The 18,982-nt window shown below is 48.4% G+C and overlaps 1 protein-coding gene across 1 annotated transcript in view; it reads right to left on the bottom strand.

Annotated features, from left to right (window-relative positions):
- The window catches only part of TOGARAM1 (TOG array regulator of axonemal microtubules 1), a 42,002-nt gene that overhangs the window by 1,766 nt on the left and 21,254 nt on the right, over positions 1 to 18,982 (bottom strand). The window contains exons 7-20 of the mRNA XM_048305960.1: positions 17,715 to 17,815; positions 16,979 to 17,059; positions 16,563 to 16,708; positions 15,594 to 15,768; positions 15,332 to 15,466; positions 13,043 to 13,190; positions 11,841 to 11,946; positions 11,262 to 11,497; positions 8,359 to 8,517; positions 7,260 to 7,386; positions 6,998 to 7,116; positions 2,840 to 3,029; positions 1,072 to 1,291; positions 708 to 794 (exon numbers count right to left, since the gene is read on the bottom strand). Of these exons, the coding sequence (XP_048161917.1) occupies positions 708 to 794; positions 1,072 to 1,291; positions 2,840 to 3,029; positions 6,998 to 7,116; positions 7,260 to 7,386; positions 8,359 to 8,517; positions 11,262 to 11,497; positions 11,841 to 11,946; positions 13,043 to 13,190; positions 15,332 to 15,466; positions 15,594 to 15,768; positions 16,563 to 16,708; positions 16,979 to 17,059; positions 17,715 to 17,815 (2,030 nt within the window). The remainder of the gene's footprint in view (positions 1 to 707; positions 795 to 1,071; positions 1,292 to 2,839; positions 3,030 to 6,997; positions 7,117 to 7,259; positions 7,387 to 8,358; positions 8,518 to 11,261; positions 11,498 to 11,840; positions 11,947 to 13,042; positions 13,191 to 15,331; positions 15,467 to 15,593; positions 15,769 to 16,562; positions 16,709 to 16,978; positions 17,060 to 17,714; positions 17,816 to 18,982) is intronic.

The raw sequence follows: 18,982 nt of genomic DNA, 5'->3' as shown, positions 1-18,982 counted from the left end.
CCATTTCACACAGAACTGCTCTGAAAGTGAGCCAAGGAACACGTTTGGTTCAAGCATATTTCCCATAAAGACACTCCTTGTTCACTTAAAACATGGAAACTCAGCCTTTCTCAAGGAATTCCTGGCTGGGAGGGTGGGCAGGCCCTGGCACAGGGTGCCCAGAGCAGCTGGGGCTGCCCCTGGATCCCTGGCAGTGCCCAAGGCCAGGCTGGACATTGGGGCTGGGAGCAGCCTGGGACAGTGGGAGGTGTCCCTGCCATGGCAGGGGTGGCACTGGGTGGGATTTAAGCTCCCCCTAACCCAAACCAGTCTGGATTCCTGGCAAGAGTATGAGGGAATGAGCACTGGGAGAGGGAATACAGTGCCATGCTAAAATTATTATCTGCCTAAGGTATTTATAAATGTTAATCCTTAAGGTATTTAAATATATAAGGTCTTTAAATTTAAATTAAATCCTTAATATATTTATAAATATTTATAAATTCCAGGTATTTCTAGATCTTCCAGCTGACTATATAATACTAATAACAATCCTTTGTTTTGTCAGCAACAGCTCCAATTTCCATTAAAGAGCTGAAATGTGACAACTGTTGCACAACCTCCTGAGACAGAAGGGAAGGTACAGAGCCATCTCCACTTGGCAATTAATTTCCCTAATTAAGGTGGTACCCAAGCAACCAACCAAGCAAAGGAAAACATCACTTTACCAGCCAGCTTTTCTGTCAGGTCCTGCTTTGCTTTTCCACTCAGGAACTGGGCTTTGGTGCAGAGCGGCTGCAGGAGCAGGGAGTTGTCTACAGGCAAAGAGCAGAACACGTTAAATTCTTAAATTCTCTGGAAATAAACACAATGTGGGAAAAGGTAAATAAGAAAATGCTGTGGAAAAATGACCAAGCACTACTGAGCCGTATCAGGATGATTTGTGTGGTTTAAAAAGGGTGAGAATAAACCCAATGGTTTTTACACAGTGTAACAACTCTGTGAAACTCTTGGAAAGAGTAACACTTTCAATTTACAACTTAATCACCACAACGGAAACTGTTCCAAATTAAGAGAGAATAAATTGCTTACCCAAGTGTTGACATAGAGCCTGGATAACATTTGTGGCAGCTGCATAAATCCCTGGATTTTTGGAGTTGAGGTTGTTGTCCACTATGGCAGGAATTAACATGTTGATCACAGGTGATAAATTGTCTTTGAGCAGTGGAATCATCCTGTGCATGGCCTCCAAAGCCACCTGGTTCACTTTGCTGTTGGAGTCGTGTAAGCGAGGCTTGAAAGCATCAAAGATCTGGAAAAGCATCCAAACAGCACTCGTGGAATTGGGAATCAGTGCTTGAGGTGCAAAGCTCGTTACCTGCTTTATTGTTACACTCTAATTGTCCATCTCTGCAATGATGGCTCTGGTATCTCCAGGGGTTGGAAACAGATGGTCTGTAAGGTCCCTTCCAACCCGAACCACTCTGGGATTCTGGGATATGCAAATACCTGGGATCATTTTCGGGGCAAGTCAAGCAACATTTGGTATTTTAACTCCGTGCATTATTCAACCACATCTCACCTCATCTGCCCTGAGTCCCTGCAGTGCAACGGACTCCAGGCACAGTAACTCTCACTGTGACTCATACTTCCTGCAAGCCAGTATTTTTATGGCTCTGTTCAGCACAGGGAACGTTTGAAAGGTTTCAAACCCGTTCAGTTCGGATAGCAGGAAGTTCCAGAGCAGAACTCCATCATTCCACACACAGACACGGCACTGCTGGAGGACAAGCTTGGGTTTCCTTTCATTGTATCCATCTTTAATTCACACCTGCTGGACCTCTTCTTTCTCCTACAGAACTCCCTTTCCTACTGGACAGGATCCTCATCCTGAGCATTAGCACAATACTTTCCTCACCTTCTCCCACACACAAACTTCTAACTCTACTTCAGACAGTTTTTCAGTTCCTGATTTAAACCTTTCTGCTTTTTTTACAACTATTCCACTATTTGGATATTTACCCAAGAGTGGCATGAAAAACAGCACACAGGATTCCAGAAATCATGGAATCACAGACTGGTTTGGATGGGAAGGGATGTTAAATCCCATCCCATTCCACTCCCTGCCATCATCAGGGACACCTTCCTCTATCCCAGGTGGCTCCAAGCCCTGTCCAAGCTGGCCTTGGACACTTCCAGCAACCCAGGGGCAGCCGCAGCTTCTCTGGGCAGTAGTTCAAAAGTGCTGAGTGAAAACTTCCATGTTTCCCTCCTCTTCCCTTCCATGTTTCCCTCCTCTTCCCTTCCATGTTTCCTTCCTCTTCCCTTCCATGTTTCCTTCCTCTTCCAAGTTTCCCTCCTCTTCCCTTCCAAGTTTCTCTCCTCTTCCCTTCCATGTTTCCCTCCTCTTCCCTTCCATGTTTCCCTCCTCTTCCCTTCCAAGTTTCCCTCCTCTTCCCTTCCATGTTTCCCTCCTCTTCCCTTCCAAGTTTCCCTCCTCTTCCCTTCCATGTTTCCCTCCTCTTCCCTTCCAAGTTTCCCTCCTCTTCCCTTCCATGTTTCCTTCCTCTTCCAAGTTTCCCTCCTCTTCCCTTCCAAGTTTCCCTCCTCTTCCCTTCCATGTTTCCCTCCTCTTCCCTTCCAAGTTTCCCTCCTCTTCCCTTCCATGTTTCCCTCCTCTTCCCTTCCTTTCGTCCCTTAGTGCCCCACACAGATGCACCCCCTGCTCCTCAACGCTCTCTGTTAATCACCCTTATACCAAGAAGGACCAAGACTTTTATGGAAAACTTTGTGACCCGGCTCTAAATCCCTTTGAATTCCGGCCTTTCCCTGGAGTGACGATAAATAAATCGTCATTTACCTTGACGATGTTGGCAAGCACCAGGGCCGGGTTGCTCTCCGTGTCCGCCAGCAGCTGCCGGACGCCGCTGATGCGCTCCCGGAAGTCTTTGGCATTCAGTGACCCGATAATGTCCCTGACATATTCCTCACCTTCCAGGGCACTGCGAGGAGCTGCTCTCCTTGGGGCTTCGTGGGCCTCTGTGCTGTCCCTGTGGGAAAGGGGAACGTTATTCCATGTATTACCGCAGGCCCTGGCCCTAGGGTATATCACTGTGTCCCACAGCCACAGTGAGGAGGAGGAGAGAAGCTCCAGCAGGCAGGAATTGTGCAGCAGGATTGATTTATTTAATTATTTTACAAACTCTTTTATAGACTTTTTTCTTCACAGTCTATTTGGACAAAGGATCAGCCACCCCTTGGGGTGATTGGCTAAAATCCTAAAAGATCCATTATCAAAATATTTTCTACTATACCATAAACAAGACTTTCCAAGGTTGCAGGTGGCTTGGTTGTTTACATTCCCTGCTACCTCTTCTGTGAGAGAGAAAAGTCTCTCACGGACTTAGAAAAATAACAAGAAAACCCTCGCTAGCAGCATTTTTGTATCTACATTCCATGAGCCACGTTGGAACAGGAGGCTCATCCCAGACATTCTCTTCCCATCTAACTGCAAGTATCAGGAGTAAACAGAAACTTTCACCTTAAACACAGTGAATTAAAAATAAATCACCGAACAGCAATCGTTGTTCCCAAAGTCTTATATCCATTCTGCTCCAAATGCAGCTGGTCTTGTGACCAGTAACAACTGGGAACTTCCCTCACATCAATGGGTCACAACCCTCCCAAAAAACTTACTGCAGTTTAATTCTTTTTTCTCAAAGCACTTTAAAGTCTGACCCCAGACCAGGTGTTACCTGAGCAACGTGCCATGCTGAGGTGGAAACAGCTCTTTCTAGAACATTTATAAACATATTTCCTGTGGGACCTGATCTCATTAGAGAGTCATGGAAAGAATTCTAAAACCTGTGGAATCACCTCTCTGTCCAGGTAAGTATTTACAGACCATCCAGGCAGAGTCATTGCCTCACTCCTAATTCCTGAACACAAGGCTTGGGTGGGGAAGGGAATAAGCAATCAAAATTTATCAGTACATGTAGAATCAGTTATTATTTTGAATTGTGGAGGGTGTGTTAAAGAAATGTGGTTCTGAACAGTCACACTGCAGTCACAGCCCTCTGAATTCTGTTCTTGGATGCAGTTTTTGGCTTGCTTTAAATCTGAGAGTGTTTCTTTTTCAGTTCATTGAATCACAGAACCATGGAATGGTTTGGGTTGGAAGGACCTCAAAGCCCACCCAGTGCCACCCCTGCCATGGCAGGGACACCTCCCACTGCTCCCAGCCCCAGTGTCCAGCCTGGCCTTGGGCACTGCCAGGGATCCAGGGGCAGCCCCAGCTGCTCTGGGCACCCTGTGCCAGGGCCTGCCCACCCTCACAGAAAGGACATAGTGGAGTGTCCTGGGATGATCCATAACGTTCTTGTATTCCAGATCTCTCCCAGCCAGGGAGCCTGTGTGTGTGTGTGTGTGTGTGTGTGTGTGTGTGTGTGTGTGTGTGTGGTGCTATCCTGAGTGTTTTTGAAATCCCCCCACCCCGGCACTTTGCGGGATTTCCCCGTGTGGTGTTGGCTTCGTGGGCTGCTTGCTCTTTGTCCAGGCAGAGGTCCTTTTTTTCGTCCCTTTTTGGGTTCTCTTTTCATTTTTGGTTTTTCCCTCAGCTCGGAGGGACTGCACTGAGCGGGTCTGAGCTGCCTTAAGGATGAATTCTGCGGGTGCCCGTCCATAGCTGAGGAATCCCAGCAGGAGAAGAGCAGCCCCACTCTGGATCACCGTGGGCAGAACCAGCCAGGCAGAGTGGTGGCAGCCCTGGTGCTTGGCCTGGCCCTGCCTGTCCCCTGATGTGGGGAGGAGGCTGACCCTGGATGAGCTGTCGGGCCTTTGTCTGCTGCTGGAACTGCTCCAGGAGGCTCCTGCCTTCCAAACACGGATCTGACACCAGCTTGTCCCTTTGTCCTAAATCCTGAGACCATCCCTGAGAGCAGTGGGTGTTTCCAGGTCTCTCCTTGCTCCTGTGGAGTCCATGAGATGTAGCACTTTGCTATGCAGCAGTTATTTACATTTCCCCCTGCTGCCTGTTGGCATTCTGTTTGTTAATAAACTGTTATTTTCTCACCTGTATCTACTCATATCTCATTCCTTATTGGCAGAGAGGGATTGATTGGAATCAAGGGGAGGCTCCTCATTTCAGAGTGCCCCCCTCTTTAAACTGTCTCAAAGCAAGACAAGGTGACAGTGCTGAGGTGGCCCCACCAGAACCAGCTGGCAGAGGGTGGGAGGTGACACTCTCTCCTCACTGATGGATCCCACGGCACCAGTAGGAAATGGGAAGTAGCTGTATGGAGCCCTACATGGGGAGTCAGGGAAGCTGCTGAAGGACAAAGTGGATCCAGTCACACTGCAGAGGTGAGAGCCTCCAGCTGGCTCTGGACATGCTGAGCAGAGAAGTGGCCAACTGAGCAGAGAAGTGGCCAACACTCTCCCTCTGCACTGGCTGGTGGATGGTGGCAAACGCTCTGTGAGAGTGGCAGGGAGGGTGGAAAAAGGGCAATTGGCAGAGGAAAACTGATTCTGGCTGCTGGAGAATGGCAGGACATCAGTGCCTGGGTAGAGAGGCTGACAGTGAAAGGCCATCCTGTGCCTGAGAGTTGGGATAATGAGGAGCATCACAACAACAAACAGCGGGATCAGGCTGCAAGAGTACGGCGTCATGGGCAGATCTGGACTGGCAACACAAGGAGAGTGATTTCCAGCTTGGTGGGCCCGTGCTGCCTCAGCTCAGCGGGGAAGAGGGGCCACCTCTAAGTGGGCTCAAGACCGAGGGGTGGCTTTAACCACAGACACTGTATCCCGGGTAATCCATGACTGGATCCATGAAACGTGAGCTGAGATCAAGCAGGACCAAGCGGGTGAAGCCCCTGTGGTCTGGGGTCTAAGTATCAGAATGGGGAGGCCCTGTGTTAGGAAAGACTGACTGGGTTAATCCGGCCTCGAGCAAACACAAACCCATCCATGGTTTGTCTCAGAGACGTGGCTGCACTTGGTGGGTGACACAGAAACGTGTTGTGTACCTCAGGGGGAGTTGATTTGGGCTGAGATTGGCCTGTAATGTTGGTTGTAAAAATGCCTGCTGAATGTCACTGCCACTGCACAATTTAACTCCCATGGACTGCTCCAGTCCTAGCAGTGATGGACCCCATGAACTCTGCCCATACCCTGGGGATGGGCAGTGACCACTGCAATAACTGTATTTGTACACAGCTATATGTATAATGTATAGATATCTGTGTTTACAGTCCAAATGTACTCATTTGTGCACCAATCAGATGATATGGAATAAGGGGTGGGATGTCCTGGGGTAATCCATAAAGTCATTGTAATTAACATCTATCTGAGCCCAGAAATTGTTACTGTACCTCCAAGACCTAAAAAAAGTCAATATAAAACCTGTAAGAAGATAAAACAAAACTTAAAATGGCCAGAATATGATCTAAACCCTTCAGCATCCCAGTCAGGGTCTAAGTCCTTGGTGACCACAGTTGTGCATAAATGACTGATTCATGCTGCGGCTCCAACCAGGACTGGTTTTTCCGTGAGTCTGAACAGCAACATCTTGGATGATGCTGCCATGGATCCATTGGATCCATATTGCCCAGAGCAGCTGTGGCTGCCCCTGGATCCCTGGCAGTGGTCCAGGCCAGACTGGATGGGGCTGGGAGCAGCCTGGGACAGTGGAAGGTGTCCCTGCCCACGGCAGGGGTGGCACTGGATGGGCTTTGAGGCCCCTTCCAACCCAAACCATTCCATGATTCTGCAATTCCATACTGGGAATTCCAGGTCGTTTGTGTCCTGTGTGTATTCATAGATGGTCAATAGACAAATTAACTTCAAAATGCACAAAGCCATTTTAATATAACCGGTCACTCCGTTGAAGAGTTTCCCTGGAACAGGTCACGACCTTCCTTTTCCTTCAGGGATGTTGAACTTTCACAGCCCTGTGTGGCTGTTTCTGTGCTCCCTCCTTGGCCAGGTTCCTCCCAGGATAAGCACTGGAGCTCATTACCTGTCCGGGATGTTGGGAGCATCTCTGCAAGTAGAGGACAACCTCAAATGTCCAACACTTCCAGTCTGGGAACGCCTTCCTTTGGCTGAGGGTGTATCCAAGGGCATCTCCCCCAGGCCCTGCACAAAGGTACAGCAGGAATTCATGGAACAAGAGAATCACAGGGAATTCATGTGGCTGCAGTGCTGGAATTGTCTACACCCAACAGCCCCTGGGACACGTCCACCTGCCCCAGGTGTTCCACAAGAGCTTTCCCACACACCTTCTCTCGAAGGCTGCCAACAGCTTCCTTAATGTAAGGCAAATCCTTGGCTGGCACGAACTTCTCCAGGGTTTTATCCAAGTCAGGATGGGCCATCATGCTGAAGAGCATCTTCCGCCCGTAGAACCTGCAGGGAGAGCACCGGGACATCCAGGAACAGGGACTGGCTTTGTCACTGGGTCACTACAGGTGCGTCATTCCAAAGTGGAAGGGTGCAGGGAGATTGTGTCCAGGGCAGGGAACGGAGCTGGGAAGGGGCTGGAGCCCTAGGAATGGCTGAGGGAGCTGGAAAGGGGCTCAGGCTGGAGCAAAGGAGGCTCAGGGGGGACCTTGTGGCTCTGCACAAGTCCCTGACAGGAGGGGGCAGCCGGGGGGGTCGGGCTCTGCTGGCAGGGAACAGGGACAGGAGGAGAGGGAACGGCCTCAGGCTGGGCCAGGGCAGGCTCAGGGTGGACAGCAGCAGGAATTTCCCCATGGAAAGGGAGCTCAGGCCTTGGCAGGGGCTGCCCAGGGAGGTTGGGAGTCCGCAGTCACTGTTACTGGAGGTCTTTTCCAACCTCAGTGATTCCATGACTCTAAGATTGCTGCTGACATGAGTAACCAGACCCCCTTCCATCCTCCCCCAGAGGATGTGCTCAAGGACCACTATTTAATTAACTGACCAAATTAATGAGAACAGCCTTCCACTTCTGCTGGCTTTAACCAGGACGCTCCAGCCTTGTCAGCCAGATACGGATTGGATCCAAGTGTGGATCCCAGAGCCAGCATTCCCTCTGTGGCTGCATCTCCTCCATGCCCAGCAGGCACATCCTGTGAGCCCCTCTCCTCCCTGCAGCCAGAGTGTGTGGGAGGTATCCAGGTAATTCCTGCCACATGCACTATCCCGACAGTGCTGCCAGTGCTGGGATAGACTCAAAGCTTTGTTTGGAAGGAACCTTAAAGCTCATTCCATTCCAGCTCTGCCACTATCCCAGGGTGCTCCAGGCCCCATCCAACCCTTAATGATCCCCAAGGTATTTTCCATCCTAAGTGATGCTGTCGTGCAGGGCACACCCACAGAGCCAGGCAGAGCGTGCTCCCCGAGGGAGGGAACACTCACCGGGTTTGCTGGGAGCTGTCCTGGGCAAACCTGGCTATGGCAGGGAGCAGCCGGTCAGCCACGGGCTTGGCTCCGGCCAGGATGCGCTCCGGGCCCATGCGCTCCACGATGTCCCCGAGGTGCTGGGCTGTGCATCTCCTCACGGCTGAGTGCAGGTGGCTGGGGAGGGAAACAGGCCTGAGGGCCAGCCCTGGAGGGGCTGCTCACAGCATTCACCTGCCCTACCAAACAAAACCTTGGAATCACGGAATCCTGAATGGTTGGGCTGGAAGGGACCTCCAAGCCCATCCTGTCCCACCCTGTGACACCTTCCACTACAATTATTCTTGCTGGACACAGGCAGGGAGGTTTTAGAATTTCAGTTCTAGTTTTCCTTCCGATAATTTTATTTTACAAAGCACACGACTGTTCTTTCAATGAGCTCTAAGAAAAACCAGGCCCTGTGCTCAGAGACACATCCTGGGGACTTGGCATCACTGTAAAATTGACCAAAGCAGTGTTCAATCAACTTCTAAAGACCCTGCAGGAGTCTCATGATCCCTGTTTTGTACAAAATAAACACCTGCGCTGATGCAAAGGAGAGAACAGCCAGAATCAGCTTTCAAACTTGTGCAGCAAACGACCCTTTTATCTAAATCCTGCCTCCCCTGCTGATCCCACCTGTGTTCAAGAACACAATCCTGCAAGCTCTAACGTCTCCAATTTTATACTTGGATTAAAAATCCTACTTTGAGGACAGTTTGTAACTCCTGCTGCACTTTCAAAGGGAAAACAATAACTGTGAGGCTGAAAGACCTCACGCCATGAAGCAAACAAACCCCTTCTTCCCAGGAAAGCCCCTGCTCATGGAAACAGCTGGAAAACATTTGTGTGCACGTAACACCTTAAACACAGCTCCTACAGACAAGAAACAGGATTTTTAAATTCCTGAAGTAAAGCCACTCTCAGCTCTGTCCCTGGAATCATGCTCTTGGATCATATATCTAATCACAGAACGGTTTGGGTGGGGAAGGGACCTCAAAGCTCATCTTATTCCAACCCCTGCCATGGGCAGTGACACCTCCCACTGGAATTATTCTTGTTGGTAAAGTCAAACCCAGTTTTGGAGCTGATGAAGAATCAGTATTTCTGTCTAGTCAGAATTAACAGTCATGATCACAGCAGGCTTGAAAGGAGCTGAGCAGAAACCAGGTGCATCTTAAGAGGTCTCATGAATTATAAGTGCCACCATAATTGAAGGTTTCTGTTGTGGTGAATTGAAGCAACTCAGCCCAATTTAGAGAGAACATCCCCTGGGGAATTGCAGTTGTGTCAAACAACCCTTTTCACTTCCTACGGAGACACAAATTCCTCCTTTGAAGGGTCATTCCCATATTCCTGGTCACAGCCTCTGGAGCTGGAGCTGCCCTGTGCTCCAGGGCCTTCCCTGCTGACAGGGCCAGAGTTTCCTGAAGCCAGGCCTGGAAAAGCTGCACCTTTAGGCCGTGCCTGATGTGTTATCCATTAAAAACATACTGTACTCCATGAGTTAGGAAAGTCTGAGCTGTGAACAGATTCATTTGTGCCCAAATGCTGTATTCAGCCTCACAGCTCAATTCTGATGCCTTGAGAGAGCAGAAAACCTATACAAATTCACAAACTGGAGGGGGAAAGTCCTTACAGCAAACCCCTCAGCAGGTGAGTTTGAATCTGCCAGCGAAGGTGGGGAGGTCTGACACAGACAACTCTGACCAGGAGGGCCAAGGCTCTCTGAAGCCAAGAAGGGAGAACCCAAAAAGGGCACTTCCCTTGGATGCTGAATGAAAGCCAGGGGTAGCTGCTCCCTGCTGCTCCTAAATTCGCCAAATCATGGGATCGGCCTGGTTTGGGCTGGGAGGGACCATAAATCCATGGGCAGGGACACCTTCCACTGTCCCAGGCTGTTCCAAGCCTCTTGTCCAGCCTGGTCTGGGACACTTCCAGGGATGGGGCATCCATCCCAAGTCAGTTTGAATCCCAGGAATTCATAAAGAACAGAAATCCCAAGGCTGATTTTTGCCTTTCAGTTTAAAGAGCAGGAAACTGCAGTACAGCTGTCAGGAGACAGAACCCATGTATCCCACACCAACCAGCTTCCAGGGAAACAGGAGAGAGAACGTTTTGAATCAAGACTAACTCTGAGGATTGGAGCTGTGCAGGAAATCTGTGGAGGGATTTCCAATGGAGCACCTGAAATGTGCCATGAAGGGAAATGTACCTGGGAAATGTCACCAAGGGTGGCAGAGAAGAGAGGAAGCACCAGGGGGTGCACCCAGCTCAGATGTGGTGAGCAGTGAATGAGGATGGAAAAGGAAAACAGACTGAACAGCCAGGGAAAGACGGGAATTAACTCCAGAAAAAAATGGCCAGCAGCACTGAGAAGGAAATTAAAATGCAGACACAGAGGCTCAGCCTAGAGAGGAACAGGACATCCAGCAAGATAGATGCAGCTAGAGAATTTTAAGTTATAAATCAGTTTTCCAAATAAAGAGGGGTGCTGAGAACTGGATAAGACAGGACCTGATTGCAGAGCAAAGGAGGAAAAGAACATTATGTCAGCTTTACCAGGCAAAGCAAAACAGCAGCTCCCCAAGCATATACAATGACAGCAAATAAAATTACTGAAGTGGTGCAAGCCGCCAGAAAATACACCAAGCTCCAAAATCAACAGCCAGCCTCTCACACAGTGCACAGAAGGGAACAGAGGGGCTTTAATTTAATTTATGCCAACAAACATCGCCCTGGCTTTAGCAGAGGTTTAGCAGAGCCGATTTACTGGATTTTCAAATTTCTGTTTACTGTACTCAGATTTGATGTTAAAAAGCCTACATTTGATAAATGTACTCTATTCACAAAATTCTTTATAAAGTCTTTATAGGAATTACCTTTGCCCTCCATTTATAAGAGAACAAAGTGCACGTGCTGGAGTCACATTATTAACCATGGCCTTCAGTGCCTTGTCTACCTCTTCCCTTATAAAAGTGTTGGATTCCCCAGCTTTGTGCAAAAGGACTTTTACTGCATTATCTAGTTCTTGATCCATGCTCTTTTTCAGGTGGGTGAACAAATCCCCTAAACAGACCACAGCAGCTCGAGAAACACCTGAGCGTAAATTCTTGACCTGCACACAGGAAAAACCCAAAAAACAATGAATAATGTTTATCAAATAGACTTTAAAATAAATATTCATGTTTCCCCTTTGTCATTTTTAAGTAACATTACAAGCAACTGAGAAACACATTTCTAATTTGATTCACAATGGGTGAGAATTAAAATACACACTCATAAAAATGTTATTAACTTACAATCTACATTTTCTCAGTCTCTGAGTCTCAAATCATCCTTGAGACCACCCAGTTGAGGAAAACTCACCACAGGTGAGCGGCATAAATCACTTCAGAGAGCTATAAAATACATATATACACACAGAGAGCCAGTGGAATATTCTAATAGGAAAATTCAACCTCTTGAGCCACAGCCAAAGTTGTTTCGTGGAGCTTTGCAGTCAGAATAGGGGCATGGTAGGCAGACAAGCACCTGACAAAGTTCAGACCCTCAATTTTCTTCTCCCTGTGTGAAAAAAAAAAAAAAAATTAAATTCCATCCATTTGAAAATTTTCATTAAAATATTAAAGTGTGGAATTCTAAGGAATCAAATAGCAAACAAATTAGATAGTAAAATAAAGCAATGAGAAATCATGGAGTGGTTTGGGTTGGAAGGGACCTCAAAGCCCACCCATCCCACCCCTGCCATGGCAGGGACACCTCCCACTGTCCCAGGCTGCTCCAAGCCCCAATGTCCAGCCTGGCCCTGGGCACTGCCAGGGATCCAGGGGCAGCCCCAGCTGCTCTGGGCACCCTGTGCCAGGGCCTGCCCACCCTCCCAGCCAGGAAATAATGCAGGAAACTCTTTCCTGTGGGATGTTTTAGCACAGCAGCCTCTCAGCTGTGCCCCACAGTTCTGTTCCCAGCTGGCACCAGTGGAGATTAAAGGATCTGTTTCCTTCCCCAAACTGAAGGCAGCAGCTCTGTAACCACATTCCAAAGTCAGGAGACACTTTTATTCCACACAAAACACTAAGGAAGAGCTTCTACTCCACACTAAGCACCAAGGAAGGAGCTTCTATTCCACACAAAGCACTGGAAAGGAGCTTCTATTCCACACAAAGCACCAAGGAAGGAGCTTCTGTTCCACACAAAGCACCAAGGAAGGAGCTTCTGTTCCACACAAAACACCAAGGAAGAGCTTCTATTCCACACAAAGCACTGGAAAGGAGCTTCTATTCCACACAAAGCACCAAGGACATGCTGCTAATTCCACACAAAGCACCAGGAAGGAGCTTCTGTTCCACACAAAGCACCAAGGAAGGAGCTTCTGTTCCACACAAAGCACCAAGGACATGCTGCTAACTCCACACAAAACACCAGGAAGGTGTCTGTGGGGCCTCTCCAGTCCTTAAACTCACACCCTCCAAGTCTCTGTAAATGAGGGCTGAGAACTGGCCCTTCAAAGTTCCTTTAATCTCAAATCTGACCGAACTCCCCCATTCCTCTCCTCTCTCACCCACAGCCCCCCCTCACTGTTTTTTAACATTGCACCCACTTCTCTGCATTTTACAGAGATTTCCCCCGCTGCCCACCGTGCCCAGGCCCCCTGTGCACGCACCAGTCCTGGTCATTCAGCAGTGCCAGCGCCTCTGCCAGCGCCGTGTCGGGCCTGGGGAAGGGCTGCAGCTCGGCGGGGTCCAGCACCTCGGGGCTCGGCGGCAGCGGCGGCTCCCGGCAGCGGCCCCGCGGCGCCGGGCACGGCTCCTCTGCGGGAAGGGAGGGGAAGGGAGGGAGCATCAGCAGCGCTGCACGCTGTGTCAGCCAGAGCAGGGCACAGCGCAGAGCCAGCTGCAAAATGCTGCTGCTGCTGCGGAAAACGAGCTGCACTCTCCTGTGAGAATTTAAAGGGTTTAATAGAGAGACAATAAAAGACACATAAAATAAAGCAAAGGGATAACGGCCGGGTGCCTTGGCGCTCCGCCAAGAGCATGCCTGATGCCCGAGGTGAGTCCTTTTTATACCATTTTTACTGTCTGTTCTCTATTCATATTCAAACTTTTCAGGAGCTGTTCTGCATGGCCACTCCTTGGTTCCGCCTTTATAGAGCATGCGTGGTCTTCTGCCTCGCGGTTTTATTTATTTTGATTCTTGGGGTTGGGCCCGCTGGGTAAGAGTCGATGGTGGGATGGATCTCTTAATTCCTCAGACAGTCAGGGCTGATTGCAGCTTTGGGCCTCTTTGCCCCCCGGGCAGAGCAGTGATAGCGGCTCCGGACCCTCCTGGCCGCCCGTTCTCCGGGCAGAGCAGCCTTTGGGCCCTTTTGTTCCTTGGACAAAGCGTTGGTCAGCAGCTTCTCGGGCCTCATCCTCTGCTCACTGGGAGGTTCTCTTACCTGCTCACACTTGCTAACATTCTTGCTAAAAAGAGAGAAAACTACATCCACACAGCAAAAAGCACTTCTAACATTATATAATATCTACCTTTATACTTGCAAGAAGCCAATATAATCTATGTTCATAACACTACGGTGCAGGAACCCAGAGTGCCGAGAGGATTCCTCTGCCTGTTTTTAAGGGTTCTTGCCTCCCTGAACAACACTGGTTTAGCTTCAAACCTTGGAAAAAATTACCAACAGTCAGACAAGAACTAGAAAATGCAGTGGTGTGAATTAGGTGATAGACTAATTAGGTGATAGACTACTATGTGAGATTGTCACAGGGTGAAAAATTTAGAGGTTTTGGGCTTCTCTTTGTAGTAAATAGGTAAGAGTAAAAAGTACCAAAATGGAGGATTGTTGTTGTTCTCTAAACCTTCTTCTCCTTCTTCTACTACTCCATGTTCTGCAGTAAAAGTGGTTTGGAATGACTGGATAGAGAATTCTGCAGTTCCTGCCCGTGTTACTGAATAATTGGTAGGAAAGTGAAAATAATGGACGTTTTTAGTAACTATTGGTTAAAATATCTTTAAAAGCTGTGTAAATCTGGATGACTCGAGCTCACTCCTGCTTTTCTGTCTTCTGTGCTGTACCTGGGTCACGCTAGTAGCTCTGTTCCTCTGATAAGACTTAATACACAACTATCTGGAAGCATTGAAACTCCAGGAAAAGTCTCTGTTTATCTTTGAAACTCCTTGCAAGGACTTTCAGCAAATTCTCTCCCATCAGGAGGGACTTGATTTAAGGCACGGTTCAGTGTCAATACGGGAAGCAGGTTTTCCAAAGGACACAGAATCCCACAATGGGTTGGGTTGGAAGGATCCTAAATCCCACCCAGTGCCCCAGCCCTGCCATGGCAGGGACACCTCCCACTGTCCCAGGCTGCTCCCAGCCCCAATGTCCAGCCTGGCCTTGGGCACTGCCAGGGATGGGGAAGCCTCAATCACTCAGAGTTTCATTCATGTAAATTCGATTTTGCACACAACCTTCACTTCTGAGAGTCACAAACACAAAGGTAGTGGTTGTTTCATGCAAAAACAGATGCACAGTGTGCTAAAACAACGTCATAAACCTTGAAGAGACACTTGAGAAATCCTGGCCACCTTTAAGCACCATCAGTAGGAGCTTTTAACATTTTTCTACTGCTTATTTTAAAGACAACTCAGTGCCAAAATGTACCCAGAAAAGGGTTTTGGGGGACAGGAGGGATTCAGTTTGCTGTTAATGCATTGTGTCATTTCAGATCCCGATCAAACAAAAACCCTCTGATGGTTCATGAATCTCCCTAACAGATTCTAGATGAAAAATGATCAACTGAATCCCCAATGAGGAATTAAATCCCCTCCAGCCCCAACCCCACAGTGCTGATCTTCCAGAGCATCTCAGGACTGTCCACTGCACAAATAAATTGTAATTTGGGACTGTCCCACTCCACCTACCCAAATATTTTAAGAGTTTACTGTCCCAGCTTACCAGAATCTAGCAAGGATGAACACTTTGACCTCTTCAAACTGGATGTTCTTTTCAGGGAAGGGTTCAAGGCCACATTGTCTAAGGACAAAGATCCATTTCTTGGTGATGTCAATAAATCCCCACAGAAATTAAATCCTAGGAAAGAAAGAAATGTCCAGACTACCATAAAACCCATTAGAACCAAGTTAAAAACCAGTACTTCCAGCCCATTTCAGCAGCATTGAACAGGGAATATTCATTTAAGGCAAACCCTCATCCTCACTTTCTGCTGTGAGTTTCTCTGGTTCACTCATACTCAGTCTAATCCTTTCCCAAGGGTTTTCTTCCTTCCCTTCCAAGTCTTTGACTTCCTGCTGCTCTTTATGGTTGTCCTCTTTGTCTTCTTTCCTTTTCTTCCTCAGCTTCTCCTGAGCAGATTTGGACAAGGTCACTTTTATCTGCAACAAAATTCATGCACAAGTTAGCCCAGAACTGATGCCCCAGTTCTTGATGCTGGCCAAGGTCAGCATGGAAAATTAGGATTTCCTCTGATCTGACCCTTCTCTCTCATGTGTTTATGACACTTTTTGTGCCTCAGGAAAGCTCAGCCACATTTAATACATTCCCCCATTTCCTCCTTTGATCCCTCTAAGGGTTCACATCTTCAGTGGAAATCAGAAAATTAAGACATTGTTAATCATTAACTTCAAGTTTTAGTATTCCTCAAATGTTATTTTAAAGGCTTGTAGAAAGAGTTTCATTTCAATTTTTTTTGACTTTGTGTCACACTTCACTCAGATAAATCTTGCTCCATTTCCACTTGTAAAGAGTATTGAACAAACAGCACCACTCCTCAGGAAACCAGGTTATGGGCAGATATTCAGGGAGGCTTTTAACAAAAATTTAGGAATGGAGCTGGATTAATTCATCCCTGGGGAAAATAGGACCTGATCCAACCCAGCCAATCCCTCCTTCCACATCTGCACGTGCTGTGGGAGTCAGGGAGGGCATTTTCCAGCTCCACTCCCTCCTGCAGCCCTTCTCCAGGGATTTCTGAGCATGGTGGGAAGCTCCTGGCACATCCATTTGCCATCCAGGTGGCACCAAGAGGAAAAGCCAGGAGCAGCAGCTCGATGGCTTTGGCTGTTCCCATCAATCTCATGCTGCCCCAGCACAGAGACTGCGGCTGTGCTGGGCTGGGTTCACCCCCACAAGCCCAGGATGAGATGGCACCAAGCTGGGCAGTTCTTACCTCTCCTTCATTCTCTGCATGGCAATGGGAGTGGGAAGCGCTGGTCTGCTGGAAGCTTCTCCCTGGGGCTGCCTCAGCTCCCTCCCTGGCAGCCTGGTCATCCCCATTGGTCATGTGAGCTCGGGCAGGAGGGCTCCCAAAAACACCTGGGGGGCAGAACACGGGGTCACAGACTGGTTTGGGATGGAAGGGACATTAAACCTTCTCATTCCAGAGATGCTGTGACTGGAATTGTCTATCCAGGAACTGCAGCACTTCCATGCATAACTCTTTGTATTCCCATTAAACTGGGGATTGTCAACAATCTACATACAACATTGTATGGATCTATTTGTTCGTTTCCCATTTTAAAAAGGCACATTTCCCCTCATTTCATAACTCAAAGAGCTACAGGAGATGATTTGGGTCTGTGGTACCTTTACCAACAACAACAACATCTTCAGATGTGAAGCCCAGGTCATTCTTCGGTGCAAAAGCAGACACTGACTCTGCAGGGCCTGAAAGCACAAAAAGCACTCACTGTAGAACAAATCATGTTGGTTATGCTTTGGGGCACGTTTTATCCTCCCAAAACATCAGCCCTCATCTGAACTGATCCCTTCCTGAACTGGGGTATGGTCAGGTTACTGAAGTCAACAGGATTTACTGAATACTCATATGAAGGATGCTCATACCCCACTGAGCCTGGAGCCAGGCTGGGAATGTTCACCTGGAGAGGAGAAAGCTCCAGGGAGAGCTCAGAGCCCCTTGCAGGGCCTAAAGGGGCTCCAGGAGAGCTGCAGAGGGACTGGGGACAAGGCCTGGAGGGACAGCCTGTGGACACAGCTCCCTCAGCTCCTTTCCTCCATCCAGCAGCACCAAAACTGATGAAACACAAATAATCACAAGCAGTTGGTCCCTGCCCATTTCAGGGATCTGTACTGCACTGGGAGGGTAAAACACCAGCACCGCTTAACCTCAGTTCCCACAGGAAATGAGCAGCTTGCAAGCCTGGAACTCCTCACCTGAGGACCCTGAAACCCCAGTTTGGCCCCAGAGCAGCCAGAAATTCCCTTTGGTGAGCGCTGAGGGGATGTAACTCACCAGCCAAGGGAGAACAGCCACATCAAGGGGCCACTGCGGTCCCTCAGGGGAGTGCTGACAGGAACATACCTGTGCCAGGGTGATGCTCTGCCACCTCTGCGTCCCTGGGCCTTGCTGGAGATAATTTTGCAGGGTGGGATTTGCTGCCAAGTGCTGGAAAAGTGTCTGACCTGTTCAGATAAACACATTTCATACGTACAGTCCTGCACACTCGTCAAAGTCCAGCCAAAAACACTTTGTAGCAAAGACAAAAACAGATTTCAGTTTCTCCATGGAAAAACTATTTCCAGTATTTCCAGGAATGTTCACACTGAGCAGAGAAGGAATTCAGTGGGAATTATTTGATGAGCAGGTCCATTATGAAGAATAACATAAAGAAAGCCCTTATGAGGAAACCTTACACTAGGAGTAAATCTAGGCTACATCCATAAAGTGAGGAATTGTTTGGCCTGGGGACTGATGATGCTGGTTCCAACCTGGCCAAGGACAGTGACCAAATCCTCCTGCCACTTCCAGGGATGAGCTGGAAGTGAAGAATGTCCAGCAGAGACATTCAGGAAAGTGCTCCAATCTACAAGAACAATTTCTAAATGGTTTTAAATTTCAAATGATTCTCTGGATAGGAACGATGATGGAACCCAGAGCCAGTGCAATCCCCACAACCAAAGTCTCTTTTAAGCTCCAAGGGAAGGCCCCTGCTCCAGGAATGTCCCTAATTCCTGTATCCAGCTCCCACCACTCACGGCAGTTTATCAGCAGATAACCAAACCCTTCCAAAAGCAAACACACCAAAAGCCCCACTCTTGGTGCCCAGGCACAGATTTTGTGAACAGACAATGCCCGTTTGTGCCGGTGCTCACAAACCCCCGGAGCTAAATTCTCGGGCATTTTTCTGAGCATTCCAAGACTTTCAGTGTCATTTGCGATGGACTCTGTCACTTCTCCCAGCTCAGTGTGACTGCCACATGTCCCCTCTCTTCCTGGCTAGTTCAGAACTCCTCGGGCTGAGGATCCAGTAAAATACTGAGCACTGGATAATGGATATGGCAATGTTGTACAGAGCATGGCTTAGCCCAAACCAGCACACCCAGGACTCTGCAGCCCTGACTTCTGAAGGATTCCAGCACTTGAATGTGGTATTTTAAAGATTATTTTAAAAATGTGACTCAGCAATAATGCACACAGGGAAGGGATGTGAATATAAATTAGTTCTGGGCTGCACAACTGAACACCTTCTGTTTGTGAATCATTCCAGGCTCCTTCTGCCTCAAAACCCTTTCCTTTTTACGTTCCCCATTTTGCTTTCTGTTCTGTTCACGCAGTCATACATCAGTTAC

Source organism: Corvus hawaiiensis, chromosome 6, assembly GCF_020740725.1.
Source record: "Corvus hawaiiensis isolate bCorHaw1 chromosome 6, bCorHaw1.pri.cur, whole genome shotgun sequence".
NCBI lineage: Eukaryota > Metazoa > Chordata > Aves > Passeriformes > Corvidae > Corvus > Corvus hawaiiensis.
This window is presented reverse-complemented; position numbering and strand designations above follow the sequence as displayed.